Source organism: Palaemon carinicauda, chromosome 13 (assembly GCF_036898095.1).
Source record: "Palaemon carinicauda isolate YSFRI2023 chromosome 13, ASM3689809v2, whole genome shotgun sequence".
In the NCBI taxonomy this organism is placed as follows: domain Eukaryota; kingdom Metazoa; phylum Arthropoda; class Malacostraca; order Decapoda; family Palaemonidae; genus Palaemon; species Palaemon carinicauda.
Genome location: NC_090737.1, coordinates 100,951,496 through 100,971,159, shown reverse-complemented (window position 1 = coordinate 100,971,159; position 19,664 = coordinate 100,951,496). Strand labels below are relative to the sequence as shown.

At 48.0% G+C, this 19,664-nt stretch overlaps 1 protein-coding gene across 1 annotated transcript in view; it reads left to right on the top strand.

The window, feature by feature from the left end:
• Window positions 1-19,664, top strand: part of LOC137652349 (uncharacterized) — a 119,544-nt gene that overhangs the window by 22,643 nt on the left and 77,237 nt on the right. Inside the window, exons 2-3 of the mRNA XM_068385707.1 lie at window positions 69-304; window positions 6,689-6,837. Coding sequence (XP_068241808.1) covers window positions 69-304; window positions 6,689-6,837 — 385 coding nt within the window. The remainder of the gene's footprint in view (window positions 1-68; window positions 305-6,688; window positions 6,838-19,664) is intronic.

The window sequence follows — 19,664 nt, the reverse complement described above, 5'->3', positions numbered from 1 at the left end:
TATTTGAATAGGTGTAATTTACTTTTTTAGTACTTTTGTACATTACTGTTTTGTAAAATTTTTTACAGGTACAAGAATAAGGGGTTACAGTTCTCTTCAGTAGAAGACAGCCGTGCTCTTCGTGCTATTGATACTCGAATGGGAAGGAAAGCTCAGCGTGATGCATTAATTAGCCGTAGGCGAATGGATGGATGTGAACCTACCACGGCAAAGTCAACAGAAGTGGGTTTCAAAAGGAATGGTAAACCTGGTCTTGCAAATGTATCCAGTGACTTTCCCAACAAGAATATTAGAGAGCTTGAATGTGAGTATACATTACACTTAGTTCTGGTGGTACATTTGAGATATAATTTGGACTTATGTTTGGGAAATGCATTAGAGAATTAATTTTTTTTTTTTAAACCGTTGCCTTCCATATAGATCTGGGGTTGCAGAGTCCCTTAAAAGAGATCTAGCTAAAATTAGTGCATGGTGTAAGATATGGGGTTATGAAGTTGAATCCCAACAAAACTCAAAGTATGATTGTGAGTAGGTAAAGGACAGTAGCTCCTCATCATCCGTATCTCGACATTGATAATATTTCTTTAAATCTGTTTGACTTAAAATTTTAGGTACGATTCTCGACATCAAATTTACTTTTGAGGGACACATCAGGTCTGTCTTTTTCAATTGCACAAGAAAATAGCTTATTGAGAAAGTCTTGTAAGATTTTTGGTGATCATCTATTTTGAAGAGGGGTTTTAATTCTTTCATTCTACCTTGTTTTGAGTATTGTTCTCCTGTCTGGTCTTCAGCTGCTGAGTCTCATCTTTGTCTGTTGAACAGGAACCTAAGGTCTATTAAGTTTCTTATTCCTGATCTAGATAATCTGTGGCACCGTCGTTCAATTACAGGTAGTTCGTTATGCATGTGGCATAAGATTTCTCATAATTCTGACCATCCTTGACATTCAGATTTTCTGGGGCAGTTCCATCGTTTTTGTAATACTAGGAATGCAGTTATTTCTTAATAATCATGCCTTCTCCATTCTTGAAATTTTATTCCAGCTGTGACCATGTTGTGGAATGATTTTCCTAATCGGGTAGTTGAATCAGTAGAACTTCAAAAAGTTCAAACTTGAAGCAAATGTTTTTTGTTGAACAAGACTGACATAAGTCTTTTTATATTTAAATATGAAATATATTTTAATGTTGTTACTGTTTTTTAAATATATTTTAATTGTTCATTACTTTTGTTATAATATATTTCCTTATTTCTTTTTCTGACTGGGCAATTTTTCCATGTTGGTCCCTGTGGGCATATAGCATCTTGCTTTTCCAACTAGGGTTGTAGTTTAGCTAATATTGATATGCTGTGTTGAATCAGTAGAACTTCGAAAAGTTCAAACTTACAGCAAATGTTTTTCGTTGAACAAGACTGACATAAGTCTTTTTATATTTAAATATGAAATATATTTTAATGTTGTTACTGTTTTTCAAATATATTTTAATTGTTCATTACTTTTGTTATAATATATTTCCTTATTTCTTTTTCTGACTGGGCAATTTTTCCATGTTGGTCCCTGTGGGCATATAGCATCTTGCTTTTCCAACTAGGGTTGTAGTTTAGTTAATATTAATATGCTGTGTTGAAAAGTTTTCAAGACTACTTACATTTTGTTTGTTCATACATGAGTACAAACCATCATCCTTTAATAAGAGCATGACTTCAGCAAAGCTGGAATGGCTGTTATGATTTAACAAGGTACTTAACTACTCGAGCGAGCGACCGACCTCGCATTACAGTGTTATTAATAAGGTCGAAAGAAGAAGGTGGAGGGGAAACCCTGCCCACCTTTCTGTCAGCTAGACACTCACTCTTTATTTCAGCCACTAATAGTACATAAATACTCTTGCTTCCTCTAATTTTGACTTTTAATTCCTTTGCTTTCTCATTCTAGAATAAAGGGATAAGCATGTAAACAAGTACTGTACCATGCATTCTATCACGAGATAGGAAGACTTCATATTTTTTTGTGGACCTGTTTTAGCGAGAACTCTCAGCTTGTTGGTGGCAATTCTTCTAAGACATCTTTCTTCATTAGAGAAACTTGTTTTACACTGAAATCGTCAGCGTTTGCTAAAGTGGTTTCTGAATCTTTCCTATATTTCACGGGAACACGAAGTATGAGATGACCTTTTCTTGTGTCTGAATAATGAAAACCTCACCATTGGAATTCCACTGAACTCTCCACCTTTAGAGATGCTTCTGTTCCTTTGTGTATCCAAGGAGGGGTGGGGTCACTCTTGAGAAATTAATATTGTATCAGGTCGATTGTCCACAGAAGAAAAGAACCCATATTATCCAGTTGGAAATGCCAGTGGCGTTCCTAGCACTACAATCTTTCCAACAATTTGATGGGGGCACTCGGTAGTTATGATGAGCGATAATATTACAGTCTTAACTTGCATCAACAAGCTAGGAGGGACTATCTCATGAAGTCTTTGGGAGTTGGCACAACAGGGGCACATCTGAGTAGTGGATAACAGCTTCGAAGTTGTCTACAAGATTCATTCCAGACAAGAGGAATGTTCTATCAGACATGCTCAGTCACCAGGGGCAAGTTGTAGGGTCAGGGTGGTCCCTATATCCTTGCATGGTGCAAAGGCTTCTTGCACTCTGGGGATCACTGGTAATCAACCTGAACAGAAAACTTTGTGTTCTGCTCCTCTATTCTAAACTCTTTGAGTGCTTTTCGCGGACGCTTTGCACCCATGGGATTGCCTGTATACCTATGCTTTTCCCTATTCAATCTGGTTTGTTGGCTGATCATCCTAGGTTTTATGATGACCTTGTTGGCTCTCAATATAACTACAAGACGAGTGAGATCCTGATCTGTTAGCACGTTTGAGGTCCTGAGAGCTACGACTTAGATCACTTCTTTGTTAGGTACCCCTTTCTTAGGCATCTCCTATCTACCAAGTTGCTTGCACTTCACGGTTGGAGGCTTTACAGCAACTCCGAATGAAATGCTTTTCAGAAGGGACTGCTCAGGAGATTGTCTGGGGACCTACAGCATGATGTGTCTCTACAGCTGTCTTCCAAGGAAGTAGACCATTTTACTGCAATTGGTATCGTAGAAGTGGTACTTCTCAGGTGGCAGTTTTTCTAGCGTGAAGCATGGACTTCCGTGCCCCTCTCTTCATCAAGAGAAGGTCTTCTGTCTCAGTAGGGAAATGCTACTGCTTAGCTTCGAGCAAAATCATCCGACTGAGGAACGTGGACGTATGTTCCCCGGAGTTCTTCATGCCTACGAGGAGCTTTGAGCAGCTGTACCCATCCCAGTACTTCAAGACCAAAAGTGGGATATGACCAGTGTTTTTAAGTTGCTTAAACGTATTCCATACAAGCCTTTTAGACAAGGGAAAGATGAGATCTAACTCTGCCCTCTCTCAGTTACTTTTAGCTTTGGCAAAGCAAGTTGGCTAGCTTTTTACATCTTGCATGTTACCAGTGATTCCTAAGGATGGAAAGTCTCCTTAGCTTGTTCTTTAGTTCATTGTTAAGACCCAGCTGCCCACAATTCCAGATTTGAGTCCTCAGTCTTTTCTTTGGAAGTGTCCAGAGGGCATCTGAATGACTTTTCTCTCTCCTGTTGGGCCTCCATGGTGCTATCCTAAAGGGGACTTGGCACTTAAGACTGAACTTCAAAGACTTTTCTTAGTACCAGCAGAGTAAAGAGAGAGATATCCAAGAACTCTGTTCTTTCTAGCTTCGAGAAACCGTTAGTTGGTTCACCGAAGGAGTTGGAGATCCAACTCAGGCAAGGGCTAATGAAGTAAGGGATATTGGGTCCTCCATAGCACTCTGGAAGAACCTGTCAGTGGTTTAGGTATTTAGACAGAAGTCTGCTAACACAGTTTGACTTTACCTCCTGCTACCTGCAGAAGTATACCAACTAGTCCCTGGGTAACTTTACCCTTGGTCATGTGGTGGATGTTCAACAAGTTATGTAGCCAATGTAGTTCGCTCACAAGACATGTTGTATCTTGTCCAAGATAGCGGTTTCGGTGTAAGATTAGAGTGAAAGAATGACTGGCTTTCTTCGCCTTCTCTTGGGGGTGCAGCAGTCGAAGACCACTATGAGCTGGTCCGGAAGTCATATGCAAGTGAGCTTCATAACAGAACAGTGTTTCTTTCCAAACAAGATTTGTTAAAAAATATCTCCCCCTTGGATAGAATGTATGCAAACCAATTTCTTAATGTGTATAGATTTGGTCCTATATGTAAGGATATAGGTTCTCCTATGACTAATTACCATTTATTTTTGGTATACGTAGACCTCACCTAACTCTCCTATGACATCTCCATACTCGGGACTCTTGGGAGGTTGGTAGGGGTCATTACCTTCAAGTTAACTTCTTGCCTTAGCCTTCTCACAATTCCTAGGTCAAAGATTGAAATGAGGGTTGCTCCACCTGCCAGATAGGCAACTATGTTTACCTCATTGTAAGTTTAAACATCCATTCCTGCTTTGCTGAAATTATACAGTATTCCTAATGAAGGAAACAGGTTTGTATAGTTAGAAAAATTACAAATTAATCTCTTGAAAAATAGGTGAGATCTCATACTGATCAGCAGTGAACGATAAGTAGATATGGGTATCTATGATACTCCTATCCTGTTACAGACCATAGCCAATGGAAATTTCACGGCAACCGATACATGGGAGGTCGGTTTGCAATCACAAGATTAGTATAAAAATTACCACTGTTCACTTTCAAGGTGTTGCAGAGTTTTCTCACATACCTGTACTTTCTGGGTCAGTCAAAAGAGATTACTGGTGCTGTTTGCACTGATATCAGGTGATTGGTCCTTGTGGACCGAATGCCAACTCCTCGGTGATTGAGGGTAAGGACATATTGTCATGTGAAGCTATCCTCCTCCTCTTCCTCTTTCTCTTCTAATTCTGATGAATTTATCATTGTGGTACCATCCCTTCAGGAAGGGTACAAAGGGGAAATTCAGAAATCAGTTCTCACTGGTATCATTGGTGGAGAAATTAATTCTTTGAAGGATTATGACATTTTGTTTAGGGTGTCAGACATTCTAAAGATTTTCTTTCCTTGAACCCTTTTTTTTGCAATTGAAACATTTTAAAAATTTTTTGTTTATTTATATTATTACCTGTATTCCCAAAAAGTTGAATAACATTGATGCTAATCTCTTACTTTTGGATCCTCAGACACAATTGACAACTTCTCATAAGGACAAATTTCCTGACTTGCGCTAAGTCACTGGGATACCAGGGTAACAAAATTACTGGTGGAATAACTATAACAAATGAAAACATGTATCCTCTATTGCCACCTTTTGCCAAAGGAACTAGACTATGTAACATTGACAAAAGCAAGTGTGGGTCAGTTCAGTGGCTTAAGATCAAAGTTACAAGTGACATTAAAAATTTTGAAGTATATGTAATTTACCTAGACAATTTTGCTGCAAATAAAGATTAATTAAGCTTTAATTAAAATAAGTGATTTTAATTGTAAAGGTCATGGCAGAAAATTTTTCAATAAGATGTGCTCTAACTTTGACCTGGCTCTTTGCAACTTATAAGAAGGCCAATCCAGCATGTGAAAGAAAACTTTCAAAAGATAACTGGCTGTATCCCACCTCATAATATCATGCAATACTGGAAAACTATTTTAGTCAAGGCAGGATATGATACTCAAGTAGGGTTGCTAACTACATATCTTCTCCAGTAGTAAATATTGAGGCTGTTATCCCTCATAGATCCTTCATCCAAAAAGGGGTAGTATATAATTTTTTCAGAAGAGGTAATTTTGAATAGATGTCCTCATCATGTACAGTATAGTCATGGAAGAAACTTGATCTGGAAACATAATTTTAGTAACTTTTCCTCCAAAACTATCAGATTACATCACAATTGGTCACATGCCTATGAGAGTAAAGAAATTTAAAAGGCTGAGCACAGGCTTCACATGTTTTGATATGACTGTAATAAGTTGAAATGTAAGAGGAAGCATAGATGTTGTGTGTGCTCAAGAGCACATGATTTTGTCTGAGTAATAATGATGAGGTTTGCTCTCATTGGAAAGATGGACACTCAAAATTTCATAATAGCCTCTATGCGCAGACCTATTGGAGATTGGCAATGTCATCACCTTTGCTCCTGTACAGCACCATGTTCTCTGACAATTCCCGGGAAAGTTGAACCAGTCAGAATTTTTAGATCTTTAGAAACTTCATCCTTCCTAAGGATAAGTCTCCTATTAAAGGACAATTTTGTTTTATTCATGTAGGAAAAATTCACAAATTTTTAAAGAAAATTTTACTCTTCCTAACTAAGGAAACCTGAATCCTTTAAGTTACACTTCCCACCTCAACCATCCACCAAGTCCCAGGTTTCAAGGTCAAAATTGTTAGGCTTGCAGACTGACTGGTGGGCAGGGCTTTCTCAACACCACCTGTTGGTAGTTTTAATTTCCTTGTTAAATTTTAATGACCATTCCAGCTTTGCTGAAGTTACTCTTATTAAAAGTAATATTTTTTTTCAACATCTGGTTCTCATTGTTTTGATATGTCAAGGACCATATGTTGGAAATGTAATTTATTGACATAAGTGGGTGGTATGTAATTTTATGCAATAGATTATACAGTATCTTATAATCGCTTCCATTTTCAGTACAACGATATGAACAGCTGTTGAAATGGAGAGACGACAGAAGGAAAAAGTTAAACGTTGAGAAGAGATGTCGGAAACCATCATTCAAAACAGGAGTATTTCAGCCAGATCAGCCAAAATATCTGGTATCAGATGATGTAAAGCCTCAGGTAAGCTTGTTTTTGTTTGAATTTTGTTCAAGTTTGTTCCTATACAAAATACAAGCCATTGTCCTTCAGGTAAGGAATATGGTTGAGCACGAGCTGGAAAGCCATTGAATACTTTTAATGAGCAGTTAAGCAACAGGTGGGAACAAGGCTGAGGAGTTCCAGCCCTTAACTGTCCAAGTCCTTCTACTGTACCCCTAATGGGCTTGAGGCATCTATGGGGCTGCTTTGGTCACCCCCTTCTCAATCGAGTTAGCTCAGAGGTAGCTCTGTCAGTTTGGAACTTGTTGGTGCAGGAGTTGGCAGGCAAGGCCTCTGGGTCTTTCTTAGACCCTGTCAGGACCACCTGCAACATCCCAGATTTTTCAAGATATCCAGCCTGCTTCTTGTAGGTAGTGGAATGGTGGATGAAGAGGGCTACGCTGTGCCAGCATTCTCCCCCTCCCCCTTTTTTTATGTTCAAGAGTAGGTGATTGCTTGTCCTGCCTTCAGAGTTTATTGCCAAGACCCAAAATCCATCAATTTGTTCCGTAACTGAAATACAAACCACGCTATTTAATATGGGTAATTACTTTCGGCGTAGCTGAAATGACGAGCCATTAGAATTTTAACGAGGGTATACTACCCCACCGCTAGTTAGCGGGGAGGTAGGGAGGGTAGCCTGCTGCTACCCCCCCCCCTCACACACACCTGTGCTGAGCTCACTTTGCTCTCGGCTCAGGTGCTAGACGGATGTGTCCGCTATCACCCTCGCCTTTCTGACAGCCATTACTAATCATTTGTTTGCTTTTTCTTTGACAGAGTGTTTGTGAAGTTGGCCTCTGCGATGCGTAAGTGTCCCGGTTTACCTGACCGCCCTTGTGGAACTTATGTGTCGGCGGTCGAAACGGACCCACACACCTTGTGTCCTTACTGTAGGGGCCAACGGTGTGATGAGAGTAACGTATGTGGTGAGTGTAGGGAGTGGTCTACCTCCCAGTGGGAGAGGTTTTCCCGGCGCCGGAAGAAGAAGTCCAGGCGGGATATTTCTCTTTCGAAGATTTCTTTGAAAGAAGAAAATCCCAAGGGCTCTTTTTCTGTGGCCCAAACCTCCTCTGAAGCTCCCACTCGATCGGTTTCTTCCGAGAAACTGTCGAGTGGTAGCGTAGGCCGCAGTTCTGTTGACCGATCTTGGGGTTTGGGAGAGGGAGTTGCCTCCCATAGCAAGGCAGCTCCTCCTCCTCCCCCGGGGGAGGATTTATTTTCTAATGTCAATGTAACTAATCATGATTTGTTGCAGCTTTGGGCTTCCTTGGGGCTTGAGGGTTCGCCCTCCAAGGAAGCCTTGTTTAACATGATCAAATTGGGAGCAGCTGTCAAACAATCGCCGACTTTAGCAGAGGTTGATCCTGTCTATCGTCGACGTTGTTGTGGCGGAGGCTTCTGATGAGTTGTATCAAACCTCTGCTCCTGAAGTTGCTGATGTAGCTGAAGGCTTAGTTCCCCCCTCCGAACATCCTTCGAGGGAGGAACTAAGTCCAACGGTCTCTCCTGCCGGTGATCCTCCCCCTCGGGGGAGTTCACTAACTGAGACTCCTCTTCGGAGGACTGCTGGTCAGCCTGCTGACCCCACGGCCCCCAGAGGGCATAAGGTGTAAAGCCTGACTTCCTCTTCGCCGTAGAGGACTTCCTTCACCTCACAAGGGTGTTAGGAGGAGTCTTCTTCGGCTCTTCATCCCCGCAGTCTGCCTCAGAGGAACCTCGCCGTCGTTCACCGACCCTGCCAGCTACATCCCTGGACCTCTCTGCAGATCGTTCGCGATCTCCTTCGGTGGAAAGTCGTCCTTGCAAAGGACACGCCGACCTTCCACCCGCCAGACCTGCTGACCTGCCGTCGCCGTTCCTGGCCTCTGATGCGCTGTGGGCGCCCATGAACCCTGTTTTTAAACGGGCATCGGTCCCTTCAGGGCACAAGGGACTTTCTCACAATGTGACTAAGTTCCTTACGCGCCAGGTATCCCCTGCGCGCAAGCGCTCTCCAGCTGCTGATCCTGTTATAGCGCGCCAGTGCTCACCTGCGCGCCAGCGCTCACCTGCTCGTCAGCGCTCACCTGTGCGCCGATGCTCTCCTGCTCGCTAGCCCGCCACCGCGTGCCCTCATCCTGATGCGCGCCATGTGCACTCACGATCTGCGCGCCAGCGCTTGCCTACGCGCCAGCACTCGCCTGCGCGCCAACGATCTCCTGCACGCCCACGATCTTCGGATCTGGGCGCAAAGGGGAAGGTAATTTCTTCCCCTGCTCGCTAGTGTTCACCAGCGCACCATCCTTCACCTACGCGCCATCGCGCGCCCTCCTCTTGTTCCTGATGTGCGCCCTCATGCGCGCCCGCTAGCAAGGGATATATCCCCTGCACGCGCGCCCAACATTATCGCCCTCACGGGCTCTTCGTGCTCCTGTGCGCGCGAACAATCGCCTTCATGCGCACGAGCGCTTATTCAGCTTGCTGCACGCCTTCTGCTGTTACCAGAACGCGCCCCTGCGCGCCATCGATCGCCCGTGCGCCCTCGCTTATGCGCCCACGTGCACCCTCGCCATCGCGAGCAATCGCCCGCGCGCGATTCAGGTAAAATTCCATCGCGCGAGCGTCAGCGCGATGCTGCAGGACGACGCACGGTCAGGTCATCGTCGTCATCAACCCCCCCCCCCCCAGCGCAGAACAGCTCGCTCGCCGGAGGGAGGGAGAACTCCGGATAGGTCCAGGAACTTTCCTTTTTCATTTCAGGCAGACCCTGCTTTGGTAGCTCCTCCTAGGGATCGAACGATCCCCTTCCCTCCAGAGGGAGTATCTGACAGCGCAGCTGTCAGTCGGCAGCCCTGGTTTGGGTCCCTTGTCAGAGAAGTTGTACAGGCTTTTAAGCCTGTTCTCTCTGAGCTGGGCCACAAATCAGTGGCAGTTTCGACTCCCCTGAAGAGGGAGAGAGGAATAGCTGGGGTGGTGACTTCTCCAAGGGCGAAGTTGACTCCTCAGAAGTCTTTGAGGAAGGCCTCCTCCCCCCCCAGACTTTCTCTCCCTCCCCTTTGGACGAAGATTTCCCGTTCTCAGGGGAGTCACGTGAGGTGAGGCGTTCCCCCATCGCACCAATGAGGGAAACCCCATCTCGTGCAGAGAAGTCTTCTCGGGTAGGGGTGGAGAAGAGCCTCCCACCATCACTGTTGGAGTCCTGTATCCCTCCCAGGAGGGAGTCGAAGGACTCCAAGACGATTCCGCAGTCATCCTCAAGGATTAGACCAGAGCCAGCCAAGCCCTCGGAGAATGTCCACGAGTCCCCCTAAGAAGAGCCTTTGGGGACAGGAGACTTCGCTGCCAGCCCTTCAGGGGGAGAGCTTCAGGAGTCAGAGCATGCGTTCTGGCAGGTTCTGACCCTTATGAGGAATCTCAATGGGTTCCCGGACCGCGAACCCTGAGATTCCTCCTCGTGAGGGCAAGGACACGGTCTTGGACCGAGGTACTCTAAAACCCTCTAGGGCCAGTGCGGCTTTGCCTTGGTCCCAGGGGGTTAAGAGTGCCAGGGATAAGGTCGAGGGCCAGCTCTCCGAGCTTGCCTCCTCCAGCCGGTCCAGCGCCGGTAACAAACTCCTCTCGCCTCGTCGTGCCCATCAGAGGAGGTACTTCGACATCATGGAGGAGACTTGTTTAGCTCTTCCTTTACACCACTCTGGAAGAGCTTACCAGGGGAGTCCCTCTAGAGAGAGACTCCACCCGGCAAGTGTCTTTCTCGGCTACGGAGATCCTCAGCTAGGAGAAGGTGGCGAAGTGTGCCATGCAGGCAACTTCATGGCTGGACATCTGGCTACAGTCTCTGGGCATCCTGTTACGATCTGAGGACTTGTCCAAGGAGAGTACCAGGAGGGCCATGGAGACCTTTCTACTTTCAGGCACTCGTACCATAGAGTTTCTAGCCCACCAAGTCTCGAACTTGTGGGCTAATACCATCTTCAAGCGTCGAGATGCGGTGTCTGAGAGATTCCACCAGAAAGTCCCCAGCACCGAGATCAGCAGGCTCAGACATTCTTCCATCTTGGGTAGGAATCTGTTTGAGCCTAAGGACGTGGAGCAGGCAGCTGAGAGGTGGAGGAAGTCCAACCAGGACTCTCTCCTACCTAGGGCTTTAACATCAAAGCCCTATAAACCTCCAGCAACCCAGCAACCACGCTCTACCAAGACCACGAAACCGGCAGTGGCAGCGAAGACAACGGTGTCAAATCCCTTTCCTGCCAAGGACTAGAAAGGCAAAAAGTCCTCCAGGGGAGGGAAAAATCCTAGAGGGAGTGTCCGAGGCCGCAAACGCTAGGATTGGTATGTCCACCAGTGGGGGGATGCCTACAAAGTTGCACAAGCAGGTGGCAGCAACTCGGGGCCGATTCCTGGACGATTTCCGTAATCAGTCAAGGATATCGCGTCCCGTTCATAACATCTCTACCTCCCCTGACAGCGAATCCAGTGTCGTTGAGCTCCCTTGCTATGGGATCGGCAAGGGGGCAAGCCCTTCGGGCAGAAGTCGAGACCATGTTGAAGAAGGGCGGTCTCCAAGAGGTCGTCGACAGGTCCCCAGGCTTCTTCAGTCGACTCTTTCTTGTAAAGAAGGCGTCTGGAGGCTGGAGACCAGTCATCGACCTCTCAGCTCTGAACAGGTTTGTCAAGCAGACCCCGTTCAGCATGGAGACGGCAGACACGATCAAACTTGCAGTGAGACTGCAAGACTTCATGTGTACACTGGATCTGAAGGACGCGTACTTCCAGATCCCAGTCCATCCGTCTTCAAGGAAGTACTTAAGATTCAGCCTAGACAACAAGATCTACCAGTTCAAGGTGCTGTGTTTTGGTCTCTCCACAGCACGTCAGGTTTTCACCAGAGTGTTCACCCTGATATTGTCGTGGGCACACAGGATCGGCATCCGTCTCCTCCATTATGTGGACGACTGGCTGATCCTAGCAGACTCGGAGTCAGCCCTTCTTCGACACTGAGACAAACTTCTGGGACTTTGCCAAGATCTAAGGATCATGGTAAATCTCGAGAAGTCTTCTCTGCTTCCAATTCAAAGACTGGTGTATCTAGGCATGATCATAGACACCAATCTCCACAAAGCTTTCCCATTAGACGACAGGATAGCAAGGCTGAGGAGGGTCGCGAGTCCTTTCCTCAGACGAGAAGAACTCCCAGCCCAATCATGGTTACGTCTCCTCGGTCACCTCTCATCCCTGGCCCGTCTAGTTCCCAACGGTCGCTTCAGAATGAGATCTCTGCAATGGCGACTCAAGTCACGGTGGAATCAAGGACACGATTCCCCGGACGTCATGATCTCTATGGGTCCTGCGGAACGGACGGATCTTCAGTGGCGGGTGACAGACGAGAACCTACGAAGGGGAGTGGATCTTCTCGTCCTCCCCCCAGATTTGATGCTGTTTTCGGACGCCTCAAAGAAAGGGTGGGGGGCCCACGTTCTCCACCACAGGACCTCAGGCCTGTAGTCAGAATCAGAAAAGTGCCTCCATATAAATCTGCTAGAAATGAAGGCCGTATTCCTGGCCCTTAAACAGTTCCAACAATACCTGGCCGGTCACTCTGTGGTGGTGATGAGCAACAACACCACAGTAGTGGCTTACATCAACAAGCAGGGAGGTACCTTTTCAGAGCAGCTATCCCATCTCGCAGTAGAGATACTGAGATGGACCGAAGTCCACTCGATTCCACTATCGGCACGCTTCATTCCAGGCAAAAGGAATGTGCTCGCCGACAGTCTGAGCAGAGCGTCTCAGATAGTGAGTACCGAGTGGTCTTTAGATCATCTAGTAGCCAACAAAGTCCTGACTTTGTGGGGTTCCCCGACTGTGGATCTGTTCGCTACAGCGCTGAACTTCAAGCTCCCGCTGTACTGGTCCCCAGTCCCGGATCCCAAGGCACTCTGGCAAGATGCCTTCCAACAACGGTGGGACAACATCGACGTATAAGCTTTTCCCCCGTTCTGTCTGATTAGGAGGGTACTCAACAAGACCAGAATATCGGTCAATCTCTCGATGACCCTTATAGTTCCGCTATGGCATCACGCGGAATGGTTTCCAGACCTTCTGCAACTCCCGTCTCATCCACCTCTCAAGGCATACTTAGCCACTCCTACCCTGCATGGGTTTAATCCCACGATTTCTCTAATTCTTGTTGTAGCAAACAGCAACGGAGTACAGACAGTCCTCAACCAATGAACGCTAGCGACCGAGAGCATGAATTTTTCGTAAATTGTTTTTCTACAAGTACCCCCTAGAGATAGATTTTGGCCTAGGTTATGCATAGACTAAGTGAAATGTCTCTGATTTTCAGAAGTCAACAAATAGTCCCTTTTCATTTGAAATCAATATCAGTTTATTACAAATAATGTTTGAGCTAATTTATAATTTTATATTACCGTATATAACACTATAAAGTATGTTATTTTCAAAAGAGAAAAGTACAAATGGTCATATATATGAACTATGTTTGTGTAGATACTACTTTAGTGTTTATACTCTCTCTCTCTCTCTCTCTCTCTCTCTCTCTCTCTCTCTCTCTCTCTCTCTCTCTCTCTCTCTCTCTCTCTCAATGTAGTCAAATGTATAGTACTGTAAAAATTAGGTAAAGAAAACAATAAAATACTGTAACTTATGTTTTTAAACCATTTTTTCGCGGTGACAGATATGATGAAGGGATACGAGTAAGCCGACACCTGTAATAATTTGCTGTCATCGGATAATTCACTGTTATCATATGAATCACGCCAGTTGTTGACTGATTTACTTGATATGCACATGATATTTGCCATCATCTAACTGCTCTCTAGTTTCTTGATAAAGGCTATTCTGATTTCCATTGATATGGCTTACCTTTTCTTTACATTACTACCAATGTCACCACTTATCTTGTGCCTCATTGTGCTACCACTAGTAATCTGCGTACGGTATCAGCCATGGTTGATGTTATTGTAATTTACAGAAATAAGGCAAAAATCCATCCATCCATATACCAAAGCACTTCCCCCAATAATGAGGGGTAGCCGACATCAAACAAATTAAAAAAAGGGGACCTTTCCCTTCTATGCTCCTCCCAGCCTGATGAGGGACTCAACCGACTTAGGCTGGTAATGCTAGGATGCCACAGCTCACCCTGGCTCGTTATCCACCACAGATGAAGCTTCATAACGCTGAATCCCGTAGGTTGGCCAGGGCACCAGCCGCCCGTTGAGATACTACCGCTACAGAGTTATGGGTTCCTTTGACTGGCCAGACAGTACTACATTGGATCCTTCTCTCTGGTTACGGTTCTTTCCCTTTGCCTACTTATACACCGAATAGTCTGGCCTATTCTTTACAGATTCTCCTCTGACAACACTACCAACAATTCTTCACCCAAGGGGTTCACTACTGCACTGCAATTGTTCAGTGGCTACTTTCCTCTTGGTAAGGGTGGAAGAGACTTTAGCTATGGTAAGCAGCACTTCTAGGAGAAGGACACTTCAAAATCAAACCATTGTTCTCTAGTCTTGGATAGTGCCATAGCCTCTGTACCATGGTCTTCCACTGTCTTGGGTTAGAGTTCTCTTGCTTGAGAGTACACTTGGGCACTCTATTCTATCTAATTTCTCTTCCTCTTGTTTTGTTAAAGTTTTTATAGTTTATATAGGAAATATTTATTTGTTCCGTAACTGAAATACAAACCACGCTATTTACAGAGGGGGTTACCTTTTAGCGCAGCTGAAATGGCGAGCCATTAGAATTTAATGAGGGTGTATTACCCCCGCGCTAGTTAGCGGGGGGGTAGGGTAGTGGTAGCTAGCTACCCCTCCCCCCCTCACACACAGATGAATGCTCACTTTCACTTTTGGCTCGGACTGTGACAGACGTCTCTGTCTTGGTCCTCTCTTTGCAGCCATTGTTTGTTTTGTCTTTACTTAATCGTTTACTTTTCATTTACTCAATATATATGTAAACATGTTTTCATGTTTGTATATATATTTGAGTATAGAAATAAGTAAGTTTCCTTTTCAGAGTTGTGTGTGTAGTGTACGATATCTACGTGGAGTCCTCGGCAGTTAGGCCACCACGGCGTAATTTTATAGGTGGCGATCGAGTTTGACTTATGTCTTTCTCTCTCTCTCTCTCTCTCTTGAGGTCGTTCACCCTTTTACTACGTGTTACTACGCCCTTGTAGCTTCCTTTCCGTGTGGGGGGGTTGCTACGCCGTACGTTTGTCTCAATTAGTTATGAATCTAATTATAGTTGTTTTTTGTTTTTCAGCTTGTAGAACGATTCCTTTCGGGGTTTTCGTTCTTTCTTTAGTGTTCATTCATTTTTAAATTACATAATTACATAGTTACATAATTATAATTGTTATAATTCTGTTTTGGTTACAGCTCTCCTTCCGTGAGTGTAAGTGGTTATGAGGGCACGTGCCTGTTGTGTAATTCTTGTTTCCTTTCCCTCGGGATTCCTCTTCGGAGCCTTCCCGGGGAATGAATGTGTACTAATATTATTTGTTTTATTTTTTTACAGTTACCGATCTAGCTCGTTTCTGTAATATGGCAACGGTGTGAGCTGTCTTGTTGAGTCCTGGGGATTCGGCTGTTGCTGCCTCCCCCCTTGTATTTTCGTCAGGGGCGTGTCTCCTTCTACTGGAAGTACTCCCGTGACGACGGACAGCTCTCCAGTTCATTTTAGAACTCTCTGGAGGCTTGCCTCCTTGGGCGGGTAACTTTCCTTCCGAGGGAAGTTTTTCCTGTCCAGGCTTGAGTTTTTCCCCTTTTGGGGGGTTCTTCTCTTGCCTTTTTTTCGTACGAATATGCTCTTGGTGCTGAGCGGTCACACCTGCAGTTTCGCTCAAGGGGCTGGGCAACTGCAGGAGCTCCTCTTCGGAGGATTGCTCCTTTTAGGTCACTGGCTGACCAGTCTCTTCTACGAAGTGTTTCTCTTTCGTTCGCGAGAGAGTACACTCATAAAGACTCCTCTTCGGAGGATTCTTCTGTCGCTGTTGCTGTTGGCCTCCCTCGCCGTAAGGCCCACCGTCCGCCTCGTCGTAAGGGCCTCTCATCTCCCTATAAGGGTGCTTGAGGCACCTTTTTTAATCTCCGTTTGCAGCCTACAACTCCTTTTTCCTGATCTTCCGCCTTGGTGCAGATGGACAGCAGTCTGATCTCGTCTTCCGACGGGCAACGGTCTTCCCGACGGACAACGGTCTTCCCGACGGACAGCGGTCTTCCGACGGACATCAGTCTCCCGGCGGACAACGATCCCTTCGGGGAAAAGGGTTGCCTCCCACGGGGGTTCTTCCCTTGCGTGACAGGGTTCCCCTGCGCGCCCTTCTGCTGTGTTCTCTCCTGCTCCTGCTCAGTGTTGGCGCACAATCGCTCTTCTGCTCATCAGTGCTCTCCTGTTCGTCAGCGCTTTCATGATGATCATCCCTGCTGTTCCTGTTGGTTCCTGTTACGCGCCCTGTGCGCCCACGTTCGCCCTCGCGATCTAGAACTTCGGTTCAGGTCGGGGTCAAGGACTCTTCTTCTATGCGCAGGCTTCCACGCGTAGCCATCGCGCGACCCTCAACTGCGGATGCTGATCGCCATCGCGCGACCCTCAACTGCGGATGCTGATCGCCATCGCGCGACCCTCAACTGCGGATGCTGATCGCCATCGCGCAAACCCTCAACTGCGGATGCTGATCGCCATCGCGCGACCCTCAACTGCGGATGCTGATCGCCATCGCGCAAACCCTCAACTGCGGATGCTGATCGCCATCGCGCGACCCTCAACTGCGGATGCTGATCGCCATCGCGCAAACCCTCAACTGCGGATGCTGATCGCCATCGCGCGACCCTCAACTGCGGATGCTGATCGCCATCGCGCAAACCCTCAACTGCGGATGCTGATCGCCATCGCGCGACCCTCAACTGCGGATGCTGATCGCCATCGCGCGACCCTCAACTGCGGATGCTGATCGCCATCGCGCGACCCTCAACTGCGGATGCTGATCGCCATCGCGCGACCCTCAACTGCGGATGCTGATCGCCATCGCGCGACCCTGCGCATGCTGAACACCATCGCGCTATCGTCTACCCTGCAGATGCTGCTCGCCATCGCGCGACCTTCAACTGCGGATGCTGCTCGCCATCGCGCGACCGCCCACCTGCAGATGCTGCTCGCCATCGCGCGACCGCCCACCTGCAGATGCTGCTCGCCATCGCGCGACCGCCCACCTGCGCATGCTGATCACCATCTCGTGACCCTGCGCATACTGATCACCATCGCGCGACCCTGCGCATACTGATCACCATCGCGCGACCCTGCGCATGCTGATCACCATCGCGCGATCGCCCTCCTGCACATGCTGCTCGCGATCGCTCACCTTCGCATTCTGCTCGCCAACACACGATCGCTCACCTGCGCATACTGCTCGACCATCGCGTCGGCATAACACAACGCGCCATCACCAACCTGCGCGTTAGCGCTCACCAGCTCACCACCGATCGCTTGTTGATCCATATCGCCAGCGGTCTTCCTCGCCCACGTGGCAGCGCGTTTCCTCGCCATCGCGCTAACGCTTGCGTTCGCCGCCTCGGACTCGCGCTCATCCACCTGCCCACCCTCACGACCGCTCGCCCGCGCGACCGCCCGCCCGCGCGACCGCCCGCCTGCGCGACCGCCCGCCTGCGCGACCGCCCGCCTGCGCGACCGCCCGCCTGCGCGACCGCCCGCCTGCGCGACCGCCCGCCTGCGCGACCGCCCGCCTGCGCGACCGCCCGCCTGCGCGCCCGCGCGACCGCTCGCCCGCTTGCCCGCGCGACCGCTTGCCTGTGCGCCCGCGCGACCATTCGCCTGCGCGCCCACGTGCCTGCACGTCTATGCTCATGCGCGTCCGCGCCCATGCTCTCCAATGTTCGCCCACGCGCGAACCAACGGTTTTCCATCGCGCGGACGGATGGTGTTCCGTCGCGCGAACCTACAGTGTTTCTTCGCACAAACGTCGGCTTATTTCTTGCAGTAACCATTGCTCGTCTATGGGTTATCGCTCGCCGACCACCAGCTCTCGCCCTTCCTACCACGCTCGCCCTCCTTCTGCGCTCCTTCGCTCACCTTCGTTTGCGTTACCGCGCATGGACGCTTCCACGTTCGCCCACGCGAAAATCTTTGAATTACCGTCGCGCGAGCTCCAGGGCGATTGCGACCACGATTCCCAATGGGGTTTTCGCAGCATGGCCAGCCTGGCGAGTTCTTCTGGAGCATATTTCCAGAACACGGCCTCACCCCGTAAACGCAGAGCATGGCACTTGCAAGAATAGGAGAAACTTAAGGGAGATCTGAGCAACACTCCTCTTTCCTGAACCTGGTTTAGCCCTTCCCCGTCATTCCCTGGAAGGATTTTTGGCGGGGGGGGCTTTCCGTTCGAGATTTCTCCATCGGACAAGGGGTGACTGCTTACCCCTTCCTCTGGGAGCTTACCAGGTTCTTTCCCTCCTCGGTTACGGCCCGAGGTTTGGTTCAAGGAAGCTACAGGAAGATCATGGGTACTTTCCTCCTCTCGAGCTCAGGCTCCTTGGCCTTTCGTCGTTAAGTATCTAACTTGCGGACAAGCTCGATGTTGTACCATCTGGACGCGCTGACTGAGGGCTTCCTTCGGGTGTCTCATCTGTGGAGGTCGACGACCTCAGACACCCTTCCATCCTTGAGAAGAGTTTGTTTGTGCCCAAGGACAGAGACTTAGACAGCGGCTGTGCGGAGAAAATCGACTTTCGTTTTCACTCCTCCAAGGCGCTTTCTTCCAGACTCTGCAGGGCTCCAGCGCCCTTTTCTTGCAACCACGTCGGCCTAAGTTATCGGCTACGACAACTGGGACAAGGTGTCCAATTGCAGTTTCCTCCTGTTAGGAACAGATGGCACGGGAGACTCCCCCGGGGGGGCATAGTCCTAAAAGGAGTTCACGAACTCTAGGATTGCAGGTTTTTCGCTGGGAGGATGCTTAAGGTTACTCATCCGAATGACAGCTTCCCGATGCCCATTCCCGCACAATCTCTGTGATCAGCCAAGGATATCGCGCCTGCCGTCTCTGTCAGCGAATTCAGTGTCTCTGAACCTCTATGCCATAGCGTCAGCAGAGTTGCCCGGTTGGGCAGAATGATCCATACCTTAGGCGAAGGTCTTCCTTAGGATCATCGACGGCTTCACCCCCGGCCGCCTCAGTCGATCCTTTCTTTTAAGGAAGGATCTGAGAGGGGATGTCCGTAGTCGACCTCTCAGCCCTGATCAAGTTTGTCGAACAAACTTCGGCCAGCGTAGACCAGCAGAATCGATCAGACTGGTAACGAGGCGACAGGACTCCTTAAACCCTGGATCGGAAGGACGGGTACTTTCAGTTTCCATTCCATCCATCTTCCAGGGTGCTCGTCGAATTCAGCCTAAACTGCAAGTATTCCTGCTTATGATGCAGTGTGGCTATCCCGCCGTGGCATAGCAGGTTTGTTTCCCCAGAGAACTCTCCCTGCCTTCCTCTTGGCCGCTCAGGTGCAGGCTTCCGCCTCCTCTGCTGTTTGGAGGGCTGGTCAACTCCGGTAGGCTCGGGTTCGACCTTCTTCAGCGCCGGGACAAGCTTCCGGATGCTTACCATGAGTGTGGGCTCATGGTATTTTGCTTGGAGCCTTCTCTTCCTCTGCCTCAACATCTGGAGTATCTGGCCATGATATTGAGTCAACGGCCTTACCACGTTGGAAACCCCGCTTCTCGTCCGTCCAGCGAGGTTAAGCAACGTCGGTACTTGGATGGGTGACCACCTGGGGACG